The 14,957-nt window shown below is 38.0% G+C and overlaps 1 protein-coding gene across 25 annotated transcripts in view; it reads right to left on the bottom strand.

The window, feature by feature from the left end:
* CLASP2 (cytoplasmic linker associated protein 2) overlaps positions 1–14,957 on the bottom strand; it is a 146,587-nt gene that overhangs the window by 116,138 nt on the left and 15,492 nt on the right. For 24 of the 25 annotated variants that reach the window (XM_037387049.1, XM_037387048.1, XM_037387054.1 and 21 more), the window contains exons 3-6: positions 6,690–6,793; positions 3,100–3,191; positions 2,692–2,767; positions 1,093–1,190 (exon numbers count right to left, since the gene is read on the bottom strand). In XM_037387049.1, coding sequence (XP_037242946.1) covers positions 1,093–1,190; positions 2,692–2,767; positions 3,100–3,191; positions 6,690–6,793 — 370 coding nt within the window. Of the gene's footprint in view, positions 1–1,092; positions 1,191–2,691; positions 2,768–3,099; positions 3,192–3,606; positions 3,646–6,689; positions 6,794–14,957 lie in introns of those variants that run through there. The other variant, XM_037387076.1, reaches the window with a different exon arrangement.

Here is a 14,957-nt window from a genome sequence, read left to right as displayed (position 1 = left end):
CATATATTAGATACATTCAGCTTCAGCAAAATCAAGCAGCAAGATGAAGACTCGAAGTGGTGCATTCATTGATAAAGGGTTAACACATTTTAAAAGGCGCAAAATGTTCTAATAAAGAATATTTTAAAGATTATATTGTATAAACAGTCTTCCCCGCTAAGTACAATTTTAAGCTCTGTCCAGCTGTCTTAAAGAAATCCTTATAAAGATAACAACAAAACAATGGCTACTTTTATTTCATATAAACTAATCTACACACAATACAGACAAGCCTTTAAATATTGGAATCACTTTTCAGAAAAAGAAAGGACCAAACTATGCATTTTCAAAAATTCCTTGCACTTTTGTGTCCTGCAATGGCATGTGTAACAGTTAAACCAATAAACACTCCTCCTGAATACTCCTTCCTCACTGAACTGCAGAAAGGCAACTTCAGAACTGGTGAGTAGTTATTTTGAAAAGCACCTCTCACCTCATTGTAGCCCATAAGCAGAACATAGGGTGGAAAGGATTGGTCTGATGCAATTAGCAAGAAGCAAGGGAGGACAATTTTTCCATTTTAAGTATCTTCAAGAAAGCAGCACCTTGTTGATTGGCCATACTTTCACTGCACACTCACACGTGTATGCACACACGTGTCCTCTCTCAAACATGCACAATACATCGAAAGTATTGATTTAAGCGCTTTGGTTGAGACTCTTCTACACTGAGGCAGAACAGCAACTCTAAAGGAACAAGATGTATGTATTCAAGTATTTTTCTAGTTATTTCTCCACTGCATTCAGTATATATTTGCTTAATTTTGAAACATTTTTCTACTTCTGTCCAACTCTCAGCTTCTCTTAAAGTCAGGGGATTTTAACTGGTGTATGTAATGCTGCTGTTCACCATACACCTGTATGCCTCTTCCAAGCAGAAAACCCAACAGCAAAAGAAAGTCAGGAATACTAGTAACATCATGACAGAAGCAAAACTAACTAGAAGATAAAATAAAGCTTGTAATAATTTTAAAACAAATGTTTTAGTGAGTTTAGAGTTCCAATAAAGAACACAGAACAGCTCAGGATTACGAAACTAAAACAGCTAACTCACCTTCCAGGAGGAATTCCTCTCTTCGTAAGATCTATTCGTACTTTTTCTCCCACATGTCTATAAACTTCTACAATGGCTAGTATGGCAGCATCTCTCACCTGTGAAAGTCATTTGAATTGTTAATTTCAGGGCTACAGGAATGAAAACAACATTTGCTGACAACCCACCAATAGTCCAGTTTCTATCAACCTGCATGCCAACTCATTTTACAAAACAGTTGAAACAGTGAGGATAGAAGGGAAAGTAAATACAACTGTTATTTCAAGATGGTATTTGTTCCAAGTTAGAGCATCTCCAGATGGTAAATTAAAAAATCCTAGAAATAACAGCTCTAGAGGGAGTTTCTGGGACTGACACAAGAATAATACCTGTGGAAAAAATGGACTTTTTTTAGGACTGTCACAGTGGGCAACACTTCCAGAAAAGTAAGTCCTTGCTCTCGGTCTTGACACTTGATCTTGTTTTCATCTGTTCATACACACTGCGAGGCCCTACTGGAAAACTAAGGACCTCACTGCCCCCAACAGCAGGCCAAAGCGATCGGCACATTCTTTACTTCCTTCAACAGGAATTAAGTGGCATCACATAAGCACAAGAAATGGAGTAAGACAAGACAGGAAACGGGGAATGAACAGTTGAAGCAAGGAGATGGAGTGCCTCTTGAAAAATTTCAAACCATAGTCATCAGAATAAAAACTGCCAAAAATGCATGTTAGTAAATGCCATTATTCTCTATAAAGAATTACTGGAATGACTTCAGTATTGTTCTTTGTAACAGTTCGAACTATACTCACAATTGCTTGATCAAGATATGAACTACATCTTTACTAATGATCAACAAACAAGACAAATTCTTAACATATTTTCTCTAGACTACAACAGGATTACTATGCTATACAGAGGAGACAAGGACTTTGCTGCTCCCTGAAAATAAGCAAAGACCTATCCTGTTTATTTGCCAATCTCCTACCAGTGCTACCCTTCTTCCTTACTTTTTTCCTAGCCTCTTATCTCAGACACAACTTCAGATCAAACAGAAATGGCTAAGATCTCTTGATTTAAGGTTCTCTGAAGTTCAGATGTCACCATCAGGAACTACATCTTGATTTTTCAATGCAGAGGTTTTTGCTTAATTAACTGATTTTAACTACAGTTCTTGCATGTGTTCAAATCCCATTTGGATTCCATTTAGGAAATTATTACACATGATAATGTTAGTTAGCTTCAGCAAATTTGTCAGACTAGTACAGGTCTCATGCAGGGGGCCCCTTCTGGAGGCATTTCTTGTCAATAAGAATTTTTTTCCTTTCTTTCAACAAGCTCTGTAAGAAACAACTATTTTCAGTAATGACTAGTTTCAGCCTCTGAAGACAAAACCAAAGGGGCCAGTATATCACCACACGGCTGGCTTTGCAACTCCCATCTTCTAATGGAGGGACCAATTCAGAAGAAAATGGGTTTATTGTTTCTCATGGCAGAAAATAATGATCTTTTGTATACTAACAAGCCCATCGACTTTTCTTAAATGTCTACATTTATTTTGCTTTCATTCCTCTGTCAAAGTATAGTTGAAGTACTAGCAAGTAATGAAAGCCTTACCTGACTATTTGAGTCACCGAACACTGTACACAGATGCGGTACCAACTTGCTGAGGATTAACGGCTGTGCACCATAACTAAAAGAAAAAAAAGTTAAATGTTTATTTATTTTTTTTTTTACAGAAAAACAGAAAATGCTTTATGCAGAAGTGAACTTCTAGCTTAGCATAGATAAAATACAAACTGACATCAATCAAGCTCCCTCTCTCTCTTACTAGTCCTTTGTCTACTTTTAAATAAGACAAAAATACTGTACCCTTTAGGTTTTCTTTCAGAAAGCTCACAAATTGCTTGATTTTCCCCCATTTATTAATTTAATTGAATCAGACTTCCTAAAGTATTAATTTCAGAGAAAAATTGCACTCAGAAGGATAGAACCTTTATGTCTCCATAGAAACAAAAAGCTTACATGTTTAAGGTAGCAATAAGACACAAACACACTCCTTCTCGGGATCGGTAATTCTTGTGTTTAAAACCAATGACAAGGCGTTCCCAAATGTACTATGAAAACAGAAATAATTGTCTTTGATTAGCAGCAGCACAACACAATGTAATTCTACTCATACTTCATAATTACATTCATAACAGTTGAAAAATAAAAAAAAAAACCAACAAACACAAACCAGGAAACAGGTCCACTGGAAAAGTAAAAGCACTTTTCAGATGAAATTAACTACTGAAAAGCACAGTATGGAACAAAACACAGATTATTCTTACACAAAAAAATTTCTAAAAAACATCCATCAGAAATCTAGTTGAGTATTTTTATTGTTTGAAAAACATCTCTTAAACACATGCAGAATTCTTAGAGTTAACACACATAAAACAAACATTAACATTACAAACTACTGACTCAAACTGAAGTTGCTATATTCTTTATCCTTCATGTTGTTTCCCAGAGAAAATTTCCTCTCACCCATTTTAGCTCATCCTTATCCATACTCCTGTTGCCCGCTTCTCCCCTACTTTTGCTTTAAATTAATTTCTTCATTTTTTAGTTATTTCTTGCCCATTCATTTTAAATCCTTTGCTTCCATTTTTGTTCTGTTTTCGTTTCTCCTTTTGTGCGGGTGCCACTTCCTGTACTACAACACTCTGGGCTCGCTAAACACTAAACCCTCATTTACCTTCTTGCGCACTCGTTTTTCATTGCCTGCCTTCAGGCTTTCCCTCCTCCGTTTATTTTTTTTACCTTTCCATCTCCTTCCTGTTCTCTAGCTGTACCTTAAGAGTGCAAGAAGCGTAAACACGAAGCTTACGAGAGCAGGGATTCTCAGTGGTGTTTCAGAGCAGATGCACAGACTCAAACTGCAACTCGCCCAGCTGCAGCGCTGCCATTACAGCCGCAGCCCGCCAGCATCCAGCATCCGCGGGGAGCGTTGCCTAGCGATGGCTGCACACTGGCAACAGCACATTTTGCAGCCCAGACACCACCCTCATGCCTACCCCCGACTGCTGCAATTGCAACCTATCATGATTCCGTACAAATCTCCTAAAATCAGGATTGCAAAAATGTGCATATAATATTTGGCTTTCAAAAAAAGAAAAATCAACAAACCCACAACACACCACCTCACAGTTATTGATCAACAAAACCAGACAGTGTAAGAGCTGGAATACTGCATCCTCTGTATTAATGCGATAGCACACTTGATAACAGGCACAACATTTTCCAGTTAGAGACCTGCTTGATCATGATCACCCATCTGTGGTTACTTGTTTGGTTGGTTTATACCTCATCACATTTATAGAAAGCAAACCTTAGACAAGCAGGATATTGCTTGCCCAAACTGCACAGCTTAACACCAAAACCCAGGATTTTACAGAAGAAAACATCCTTCCAATTAACCTACTATTCCAGACAAATACAGGAAAAGGAAAATCTCACTGTGAAGTATACAAAAATACAGATAGAGAGGGAACTCTCAAGCACTGAAACAAAGTAGACAGAAAAGAAAATTTAGTCTTTCACTAAATTAACCCTACTCTAAAGAATTGAATTCTTCTAAACAAAGAAATTCAAATGGCTGCTTAGAAATTTCAACTCTCATGACTTGCTAGCAACAGTTGGTGTCAACCTCCTTATGTCCCATTCATGCATTTATACCACCTATATTCTTATTTTTAAGCTTTCCAACCCATAACCACCTACATCTAATCCTTTACAAAAAAAAAAAAACAAAACCACACCAACCAAACAAAAAGCCAAACACGGCTGAAAAAAGAAAAGGGACCTGGCAACAAGACAAACTATTATTCAACAACATACTAGAACAGACAAGATGAACTGATTGGAAAGGAACTTACAGGAGTTATCCCAGAAAAATTATTCCACCCAACTCTTCATGTTTCTCTGCAGCAAAGGGAGCCTAAACCTCTGTATTTCAGTGTTGGAGGCACAGGAAAGACTTCTCTGTTTTGGTCCCTGTTGTGAGGATGATTGATGCTTTTCATCCAAATTTTTAGTGACACATAAGCGATCCTGAGAGCAGACAACTGAAGCCAGGTTTCTCCTGCCCTAGGGGAGTTACCAGAAAAGCCATACCTTCTCTTACTTAAAGACACGATTCCTTGAACCCCATGGACCTTGTATTCTTTCTGACACCGAGTAAGCTTCAAATGGGATGGAAGCTTCTTTCCATCACCTCAGTGTACAGCTCCTCAGAAACTGAAAGATGGACCAGTAATCTACAACTCTTTCATGATGAGCATCTAGCACGAAGCAACAGTCGCCATATTCTTTATCAGCAATTGTTGAAATCAAAGTGTCTCCAAGATGCTTTGCTGCACATTCATCCAAATGTTACCATAAAGGCAGGTGTACCATGAGGTCAGCATGCCAGGCACTTGGGAGCATCCTGGGCACAGGAACAAGTCACTCACTAACTACTTGCACTTAGGCATGAAAAAAAGCTGCAAAGCCTCTTTATCAATGCACACAATCAAAACTTAATGTCGCGAAAAGGTAAAGGCACACCTTTGTGAACGACACTACTAGATTTAGATGCCTAAATCCCAGTCAGATCTGTGACCAAATAATGTGACAGAATGCCTCATGTCGGAAAGGAGATTAGTGTGTTTCTGTAGTGGCCTAACATGCTACCTGCTTTCCCTCTCAGGCATACAAAGCAACACAAAACAATTTTCTCACTGCAGATCGAGTCTGCAAAATCTTATTCCCTGCATACAAACATTCAAACCCGTATCTATGAATAAAGAAAGCCAGGAATTAGCATGCAAAAGAACCTCTTTTTTGTTCACAAAAAATAGGACGTTCACTATTAACTTCTGCACTTAATACCCTGAAACAGATTTTCTTCAGAAACTCAAATAATAAGTTCATACTGACAACCAGGTTCCTTTGAGTTTCAAATAACATCATTGATCAAACAATATAATCCTGTTAAACAATCCTACATTTTTCAGACTCACAGAGCAGAGATTTAAGATTTAGCACTTGGAAGCCACATAACAGAACTCTAAAAAGATTTGCTTAACTTAAACTTCAACCTAAGACAAGTCAGAGGGCAACTTGTCCCCACCTAAGTTTGTCCAAGGTTCACACAGCATGTTTGTCATACATCTAGAAAGTCAGATTTAAGTTAGAAAGTACCATCTCAACTGCAGGACTACTCCTACATGTTGAAGTACAAAGCTAGTTTTAAAATAAATTCAGAGTTAAATAAATTTAGTTATTCTCATTATGCAAACTCAAGCCCAGGAGGATGCTTCTAACATGATTTAATTAACAAAGTCCTGCCACATGACATGAAAACATCTACTCAGAATTTACCTATGATATGCAAAAACTGCAGATTGTACTGTGCCAGATTTTTATCTCTAGCTGAACAATGCATGAGCATCAATCCATTAAGAATATCCTTAACATTTACACCATTAACAGTCACCATTACTTTGTAACATATTCAAAGTCAAGATTGTACATAAGTCACAAGCTCACTGGAGGCCTCCATCTATATCTATATTAAGTAATCATACCATGGGCGGTGCTGCTTCATCCATCAATTTCAATATAAGATTCTGTGCTTGCTCTCGAACTTGGTCTTTGGCATCTCCCATACGATCTATCAAAGGCAGGAGAACTACAAGAGAGGGGAAGAAGAAAAAGAAAAAAGATTAAACACCCAATGAAGTTTTTCTAATACTTAAGGATATTTCCTGAAACAGATTTAAGATACATTTCTGAGTACGTTATGAGACTAACAACAAATGCACTGGATTGAAATTGAAGAAAATAGTACCTTCCAACAGGCTAAAAAGAAAGCAAGCTTCTTGCCTTAAAAACTGTATGAATTACTTCAATTTTATCTTCAAAAAGTACTCTAGTAGCTTCTGAATGTCTGTGTTTTCTGTAAAATAACACTAGGCCTGGTGAGTTTAAACATCAGCGGGATTTTGCTGTTTAATTACAAATATTTTTTTAAAACCCTCCTAGTCACACAGTGTATTTTCTATAAACTTGGCCTTACTTCAGTAAGTACTGATACTGCAGTATCATAACAGTTACTATTGCATGATATCTGATGATTTCACATACTAAAAATCAGAACCCACTCAAAATGAAGGGACTTGCTAATTCTTCTCACTTACCCAGAGAGAAGTTTATAACTACATGAGATACACAAATTAATGTTATGCTATTTAGGAAAATTATCTGAATGAATGCCTAGATCAGCATTATGCAAGGCACCTTGCCATACTGGTTCCCAGTCCTCCATCTGGGCCTACACATGTGCTCGGTGAGGTTCTTCCCCCCCAGAGCTTTTGGTACAAGCCCTTCAAAATGAGGGGTGATGCACACCAAGTGTGCCGCCTTCTTTCAGGAAGTACAACTGACACGGGATCCGCACAGATGTCATCTCGCATGGGTCAGTGCTTTTAAAGTTACTGTAAGCACATGAAACACCAGCTAGAAAAAGCAGTCTCACATGCTACCAGTAACATATACCCGCCAACAGCTCAACCTTCTGCGTTTGCTTTTGTTTCTGATCTGATCCATGGTTTTCTAACAGCTGCAAGTATCAGTCAGGTAACCTAGGTGGAACTTACTCAACACAGTCCACCACACCCACCCAGCCCACCCTTCTGTTCCTGCACTTCAGTTAAGCTGGGGCTAAGCCTGCAATTGCCATACCACTTATTCCAAACATCTAAAGCTGACATAGTATTTACCTTGAGTCTCTTTGAGACTTGCTCATATTCCAACAACAACAAAAAAGATACAGTAACAGCTAAAATCACATTTGTCTGCACTTGGTGTTACATGTCAGAACACCTGAGAGTATTTTCCACTTGCTGCCTGACCTCTCTCAGCTGCTGGCTGCTATAAAATTAATTTTCCTATTCTAACAGAACAAGTAACTGTATCACCTGTTTTTTGAAAGGGAGATCTGAAAGAATTTTAACAGTACTTAATCATTTTACAGCAATAACTAAACAATTGAGCTGCCAGCAGAAGTAAGGGAACAGAACCAGTAACTCAGGAGATCTCCTCAGTCCTCTGTTCCTACATTAAATCCAGCAGCCATTTCTGTACCATCATTATTGCTGGACAAATACACAGCTGAAGTTTCAACCTCCCCTCCTGCTGCATCTGAACACTTTCTAATTGTTCTAATTATACATTTAGTTCTACCAGCTCTGGATATGCCACTGGCATCTTTAGCTATCAAATTTTTGCATTTTTCATCCATCTTCTTTTCCCATTCCCTGCTGAATAAATTATTACAGCTACTTTCATTTTACGGTTTCAAGAGAAGGATTTGTGTTTTTTTGTTTTGGGTTGGGGTTTTTGTTGTTGCTTTGGTGTGGGTGTTAGTTTTTTTGTTTTCATTTGGTTTTTTGAGGGATGTTTTTGTTTGGTTTGGCTTTCCTTCCATTTTATGAACGCAGAGGAAACATCCAGAATTCAAGAAGTGATTTTTGGGAGTACACAGCTGACCTCTCGTAAACATCCCATCACTCATACACTCACTGATTACGTTTTTCTTGCCAACAGTACTTTTCATTACTGTTTTCAGCACTTCTAAACTGACCTTTTACCCATACCGTATGTTACGGGTGAGGTCTGCTACATTAACCTGACTGTTGGGCAGCTGAAGGCAACTCCGGCTTTGCAGAGAGGGAAACAACACAGCCACTGAGAAGCTGGTTCCAGTGGAGGGAAACACAGCGAGTGCCAGTCCTGCAGGAACACGGCTCCTTTGTGACTAATTAGCACACTGAGTCAGTTGACAGAGCTGCAGATAACAGGGCTCGACTCATATCACCAAGGCAAGCACAGAGAACAGCTACTAGAGGCTGCTGAACAAAGATGAGGTCACCGAGTTTATGCTATGACGCAACCTGCAGACTTCAGCACACACAACTACTGAACACGCCGCCAGCCTTTGTCACTTGTGGAGCTCTGACAGAGAGAGAACCTGCTGTGGGAGCTGTTAAAGGACCCAGATGTCTGCAGCCTTGACTTGTTTTTCCCCTAAATCTCAAGTTTCTTTAAGACCCCATAAGGTGGCATGACACATTTTGTTTGCATAAGGCAAATGAAATTAGGCTGTTGAATGCTGGCAGCCACCAGCTGGTTTTCAGTTTGGTAGGTCAACTTTTCTGACAAAATAAGGTCCAACAAGAAATTATTTGAAGTTGGTTGCCTGTTGATGAAGTTTCAGAATGCCCAACCAGAGGGGATCTTCACCAAACATATTTAAATCTGAATACCTAATGCCTTTGTCACTTTTCCCCCAAATATTAAAGATACATCTAGGGAGAGCTATAGTGAAAAACAGTTTAACTGCATTAGCTGTCCTTTATATGAATGAGTGGGAAACATCCTTCCAGATAACAATTCTGACATTTGGGACACTCAGGGCCATCCCAGCATCCTGTTTTGCTGATCAACCTTCTCCAAGCCTCCTGGCGTCTCCTTACTCCTCTCTAGTCTTCCCCACCAACATCAGAGCACAAAAAACTTGGAGTTATCATAAGAAACCTCATCTAAGCTCAAAGCAAGCAATTACAACTTAGCATCAAAAATGACAGTACAATACAGGCTTTCTGCATCAAGATAAGCTAGTGCTGCCACTAGAAAGCAGCAGCTTTGCCTGCTCACTACACCACATCCTGGTTCCCCCTCACAGCCCATACCACCCCTTGTATCAATATTTGTCTGTGTACAAAGTGAACTCAGGACAGAATTCAGGCATCCGAGATGATACACACGTCAATCAAAAGCATGAGCGAAGAGGTATGTTGGAACTGAGCCAACAGGAACTGCCTGTGCAGGTTTTTGCACCTTAGGAATCGTCTACTGGGTGTTTGCGCACTAAGATTCTACAAAAAATTTTTACCTTGGCCAGCTTTAGGAAGGTTTCTATCCCTACCAGGAACAGCAGAAGTCATACTTGCAATACAAAGGCACCCTTTACCAAAATCAGGTTTATGCTTTAGAAGATTACAGCACTAATATATCCCAAAGAATGGATGACCAGAAAATACATCACTAAGGACAATGCTTTTTTATTTCTCCAACTTCATTCCAAATACAACCGAACAATCATTCTGGCTGATACTTTTCCTTTGAAGTTTTATATGCTTTCTCATCAGCATTATCAAATTAGCAACCTTTTTTATGCTGCAGTGCAAATATATGCTTTTGGTTGTTTCTGGCATCAGTCTGCAAACTAGATCTCAAATGGATGTTGGAGGTAAAAGAAAGGTGAGTAAGGAGAAGTAGGACCATGCACAAAGTCAGTATTCACTGGTAGCCTCCTAACAACCTAACCAGTGAAGTATATAATTTGTCACATTCTGTACAGATTCATACATTCCTACTGTTTTATATTAACCTTATCCATCTTACATCTTCTATCGCCTAGTTCCTTTAATTATTTCTATGGGATTCTGGAAAACCTAATAACCTATGACAGATTACTTCCTTTTATTTAGTTCTGCTGATATGCAGAGAAACATTGCACTAAATTTAGGAGACACTGATTCCCTTTGCAGTTCCTAGGTATTCTTTGCAGAGCCAAGTTGCACTATACGCCGTTCAGTTTGCCTTTATGCCAATTTTAGGATATTGTCAGTTTCCTTTCACTATTAGCCAATCCTAAGTTTTTCCTGCTAAGTTTTCTACATTGTTATGCCATAATTTTACAGGTTTTGATTACTAAAGAAAACTCAGAAATGTTAGTAAAAATATTCTATAGCACACATTAGTTCTACCAGATTTACCTCAAACTGGCTGGCTGTTTACATCTGAGCTATTAAATCCCTAACAGAGTTTATTATCCCATCAGTTTCTTTTCCATTCTTTACCTTCCTTCTCTTGGCTCAATAAACCTAAATAAATTTTCATTTACACAAATTCACATGATGATTTTATCACCACTAGCTGAACAGCAGATGTAAGAGTTAAGGCCCAAGAGTACGGCCCTGAAGGAGTAAACATTTATTTCCTCTACCAGGACAGATGATAAACAAGCAAATCACAGAAGTCAGCGCCTCGAATAGCACCCAATGTATTTTTAAAAATCCTGAGCAGCTTAACTGCACGACGCCCCGCAGCAAAGAATGCCACAGGTAGCACGAACAATTTCTTTTTGTTAAACTTTAACAAGAGTTCCTTCTCTTACAACACAAGTATGGAGCTTTCCAGTTTGTATTATCACACACAGCTCCCTCTCTATTCTTTCTCTCTTGACCACTTACACTTTCTTTTTTCTAAGTGCCTATGTTATGTACACCTTCTCACACCTACCCATTTCTCAAAACCAACTTCAGATAGTCCATGTCTGCTCTACTGCAAAGTCTACTGCAAAATACTGAAAAAGCATTAAGCAAATAAGAACCTTTACCACGGAAACAACATCAGTGTTGGCAAAAATTTTATTACTGAAGAACTCAACTTCTTAAGACATTAAAAGAAAAGGCTTTGAGGATGGAAACAGATTAAACCTAGGCAGCGATATCTTCCTAGTTTTCTCAGAAACCTTGCCAGCTCAGGCAGCAGCATTAAACAGCTGCCATTAGAAAGCAGGGTGGGAAACAGCTGCCTCTGCAATTAGGGCAGTCTCTGCTCTTCTGGATAAAATGCACAGGAGAGCAAGGAACCCCACAGAGGCTCCTACGGGGCCAGCAATAGGGCTGGTCTGACAGACCCACATGGCCAAGGACTACTTCTAAGCAAAGAATCATTAGCAGGGTCTCAGAGAAGGCCTCACTGCTCCCCTCCTCGATATAAAGCCCACTCCACAATAAGTTTCATCAAAAGCCAATTCAGACATTAATGTGCTTATTTGGGTCTCTCGAGGAGCCAACTAAGAAAAGCTCTGACAGGATTAGTGAGATCTGCTCTTCATCACTAGTAGTGGAAGGGAAAACACAAACACTTTACGATACGTTCCTGAGACCCTGACAGATTCATGGATTTAAGAGAACCTTCAAGTTCTAAGAGGTGTATTAGATCAGCAAGAAAACTAGCAAGGTAGAGAATAAATGTTCGTGTCATCATCTGATTTTTTTTTAGCTCTGGCTAGGTTTTTACACAACTAGTATGAATTAGACCCAAACAGAAACCAAGGAAGGCTAGGATTTCTCTACTTTTATTTAATGGCACTGCATTTCTACGTGTCATACAGTGAAGTGCCCACAGACAGCACACAGATGGTATTCTAAATCACAGCCTATCACTCAGGCACGGATCACTCCAGATAAAATTCATTCCCACTACTAATAAGTTCCAGCACTAGCCAACCAGGACATAAAAAGCTTTAAAAGGCTGCACAAACGTGGTTTGTTTGGTTTTTTTACATGAAAGCTTTAAAGAACCTGTCACCAAGATAAAAAAAAGTCATAGCTTAAATCAGCTATGATCATAAACTACACAGGGAACCAAAGAAAGTTTAAGGATGCTCTGAGATGTGGGAAGTTAATCTTTTTGTTAAATTTGAAAACATAAAAGCTGTTAAAAACTTCTAGAGAAAAAAAATACAAATAATGGAGTGTCCTCTAAAAGCCCTTTTTAGAAAGTCTTAAATAGCCAGAATTTTACTGTTTAAGAAAATCCTACAACAGATATCCAACACAACTTTTCATGAGGTCAATAAACAATAAAAGGAAAAAGACAGTATCAGACAAAACACAACCTGCGTTTAGATACAACGAAGTATCTTTGAGACAAGACTCTCTCCCATAACGTAAAGCAAGCTTTTCTATTTTTCTGAGCAATTCAATTTCTTCAATTATTTAATTTCAAAGTTTTATCTAGCATTTGAGATTGGCCGTACTTTAAGCAAACACATGGGCCAGATGATCTTGAAGGTTCCTTCAACCTAAATTATTCCAGGTTTTACATTTCTGTGTTCTGCAAGCATTTGTCATCTGCAGATGCCACAGCCTATCATGCCATTAGTCTCAAGGTTTAGATGAAATTAGTAAAAATGAAAAATAAGAATAAAAATCAGTCAGCTCCTAAAACCTGAAAATGCAGTATTTTTCTACATGCCATATACCCACGGTAGCTCATTCTGAAAGAGTTCTTGGTTTTCATGGGGTTGAGGAAAGCATGTCTTCATACATCATTAAAGCCACTTACTAAAGAGTCACATCTTGATTAAACTGCATGTTTAAACCTTTTCCATCCAAATATTTTAATCATTAAGCAGGAAAAAAAGCAAAAATTAAGAATTTGGGTGTCACCTACCTAAATGCAGTCTTACTCAAGTATTTCCAAATTTTTGTACCATATGTTTTTAATGCAAATTCACTCAAAAAATGAACACACACACCAAGTCCTTACAAATGATGTAAAATACATCAGGCAACATACTTGCATGCTTAATTATAACAATAAATTTGAAAAAGCATTTAAATTATTCTGAAGAATCTAATTTAAAGGTTCTTCTACCACTTCTAGAAGCCACCTGGGAAAGAATTTAAACACTTCAAATTGTTTTCGCATCTTCGTACATAGCACTACAACTATCTTCCAAAATTATTTTTGCCTACTAGTTTCTTTTTACAGTAGGAAGAATTTGAAACTGCTATTATACATACACCCACACACTTACATATGGAAGGTTGCGTGTAAAATGTGAATCTATATTCAGACTTACACATATATGTACATATCTGAATTTAACATGTGGATCTGTTTGGTCTTTTTAAAGTGACCAGTATCTTTCCTTTAATTTGCAGATAACTAAAATGTATTTTGCAACATTTTGTGAGGTTGTATGTGAAAGTGGACGACAATACGATTATACCCTACACTAATGGGCAGTTCAATATATGCAGAAAAAGTGTCATGATATAACGCCACATTAAAACTAAAACAGATTCCATATACCTTCAGTATACTTTTTGTTTTCCCACTCCTTTGAAAATAACAAGAGGACAAAGTAACATTCACTCCTCTTGGAAAACAAAATTCAAAGTACGAGTAGATACTTTTCCCAGAAACTATCATGGGCAGTCACATCTGCCCATAATTCTGATATTCTGTTTTATTCCTGATATATAGTATTTTAATAATTAATAACATCACCTGGGAAAAGATTCTGACAGGGTAATTATGTACCTCTTATGTAATCTCTTTTAATCACAGAACAAGCAATAGTTTTAAATACTGAAATATGTAACACTCAAGCACTCCATCTGCTTTATTTTTTCTAGAATATAGCTACATAGTCTTACGAACTAACACATACCCAGATATTTATTGCTTGCAAAGTGTTTTCAAGCATCTTCACTGGAAGTACTAAAAAAAAATCCCAAATTTGTGAGTCCAAGTGCCCAGAACACTGATGCCAGCTGCAGAGAGCGTGTAATGTGGTTAATCATAAAAGGATAACACCTTGGAAGAAAGTCACTGCAACATTAGATTGTTGCCTAGGGAACTGAATTACGTCTCTTATCAGGCATTATACTTCTATATAAAGATCACTAACACGCTCTTCGGAATATTGAAAAGCATCTGTCCTACAACTATAGTATTGATTTTGCCCAAATCTAATTTATGGCATATACCTAGGCTGTAAAGATGGAAATAATAATGGTTTTTAGTTCTTAACAAAAAGCCTGTAATGCTTTTGGGGGTGAATATTCAGTCACATTATTTTTTGCTGTACTTAAAGAAGTCTATCCCCATCATAACTGAAAAGGAAATTTAAGGGGAGGGGGTGTATGGAATGTTTTGCCATGTTATACTTGGGTAATATGTTATTATACTTCCATCATTTATTGAGT

This window comes from Falco rusticolus, chromosome 4 (assembly GCF_015220075.1).
Source record: "Falco rusticolus isolate bFalRus1 chromosome 4, bFalRus1.pri, whole genome shotgun sequence".
Taxonomy (NCBI): Eukaryota; Metazoa; Chordata; class Aves; order Falconiformes; family Falconidae; genus Falco; species Falco rusticolus.
This window is presented reverse-complemented; position numbering and strand designations above follow the sequence as displayed.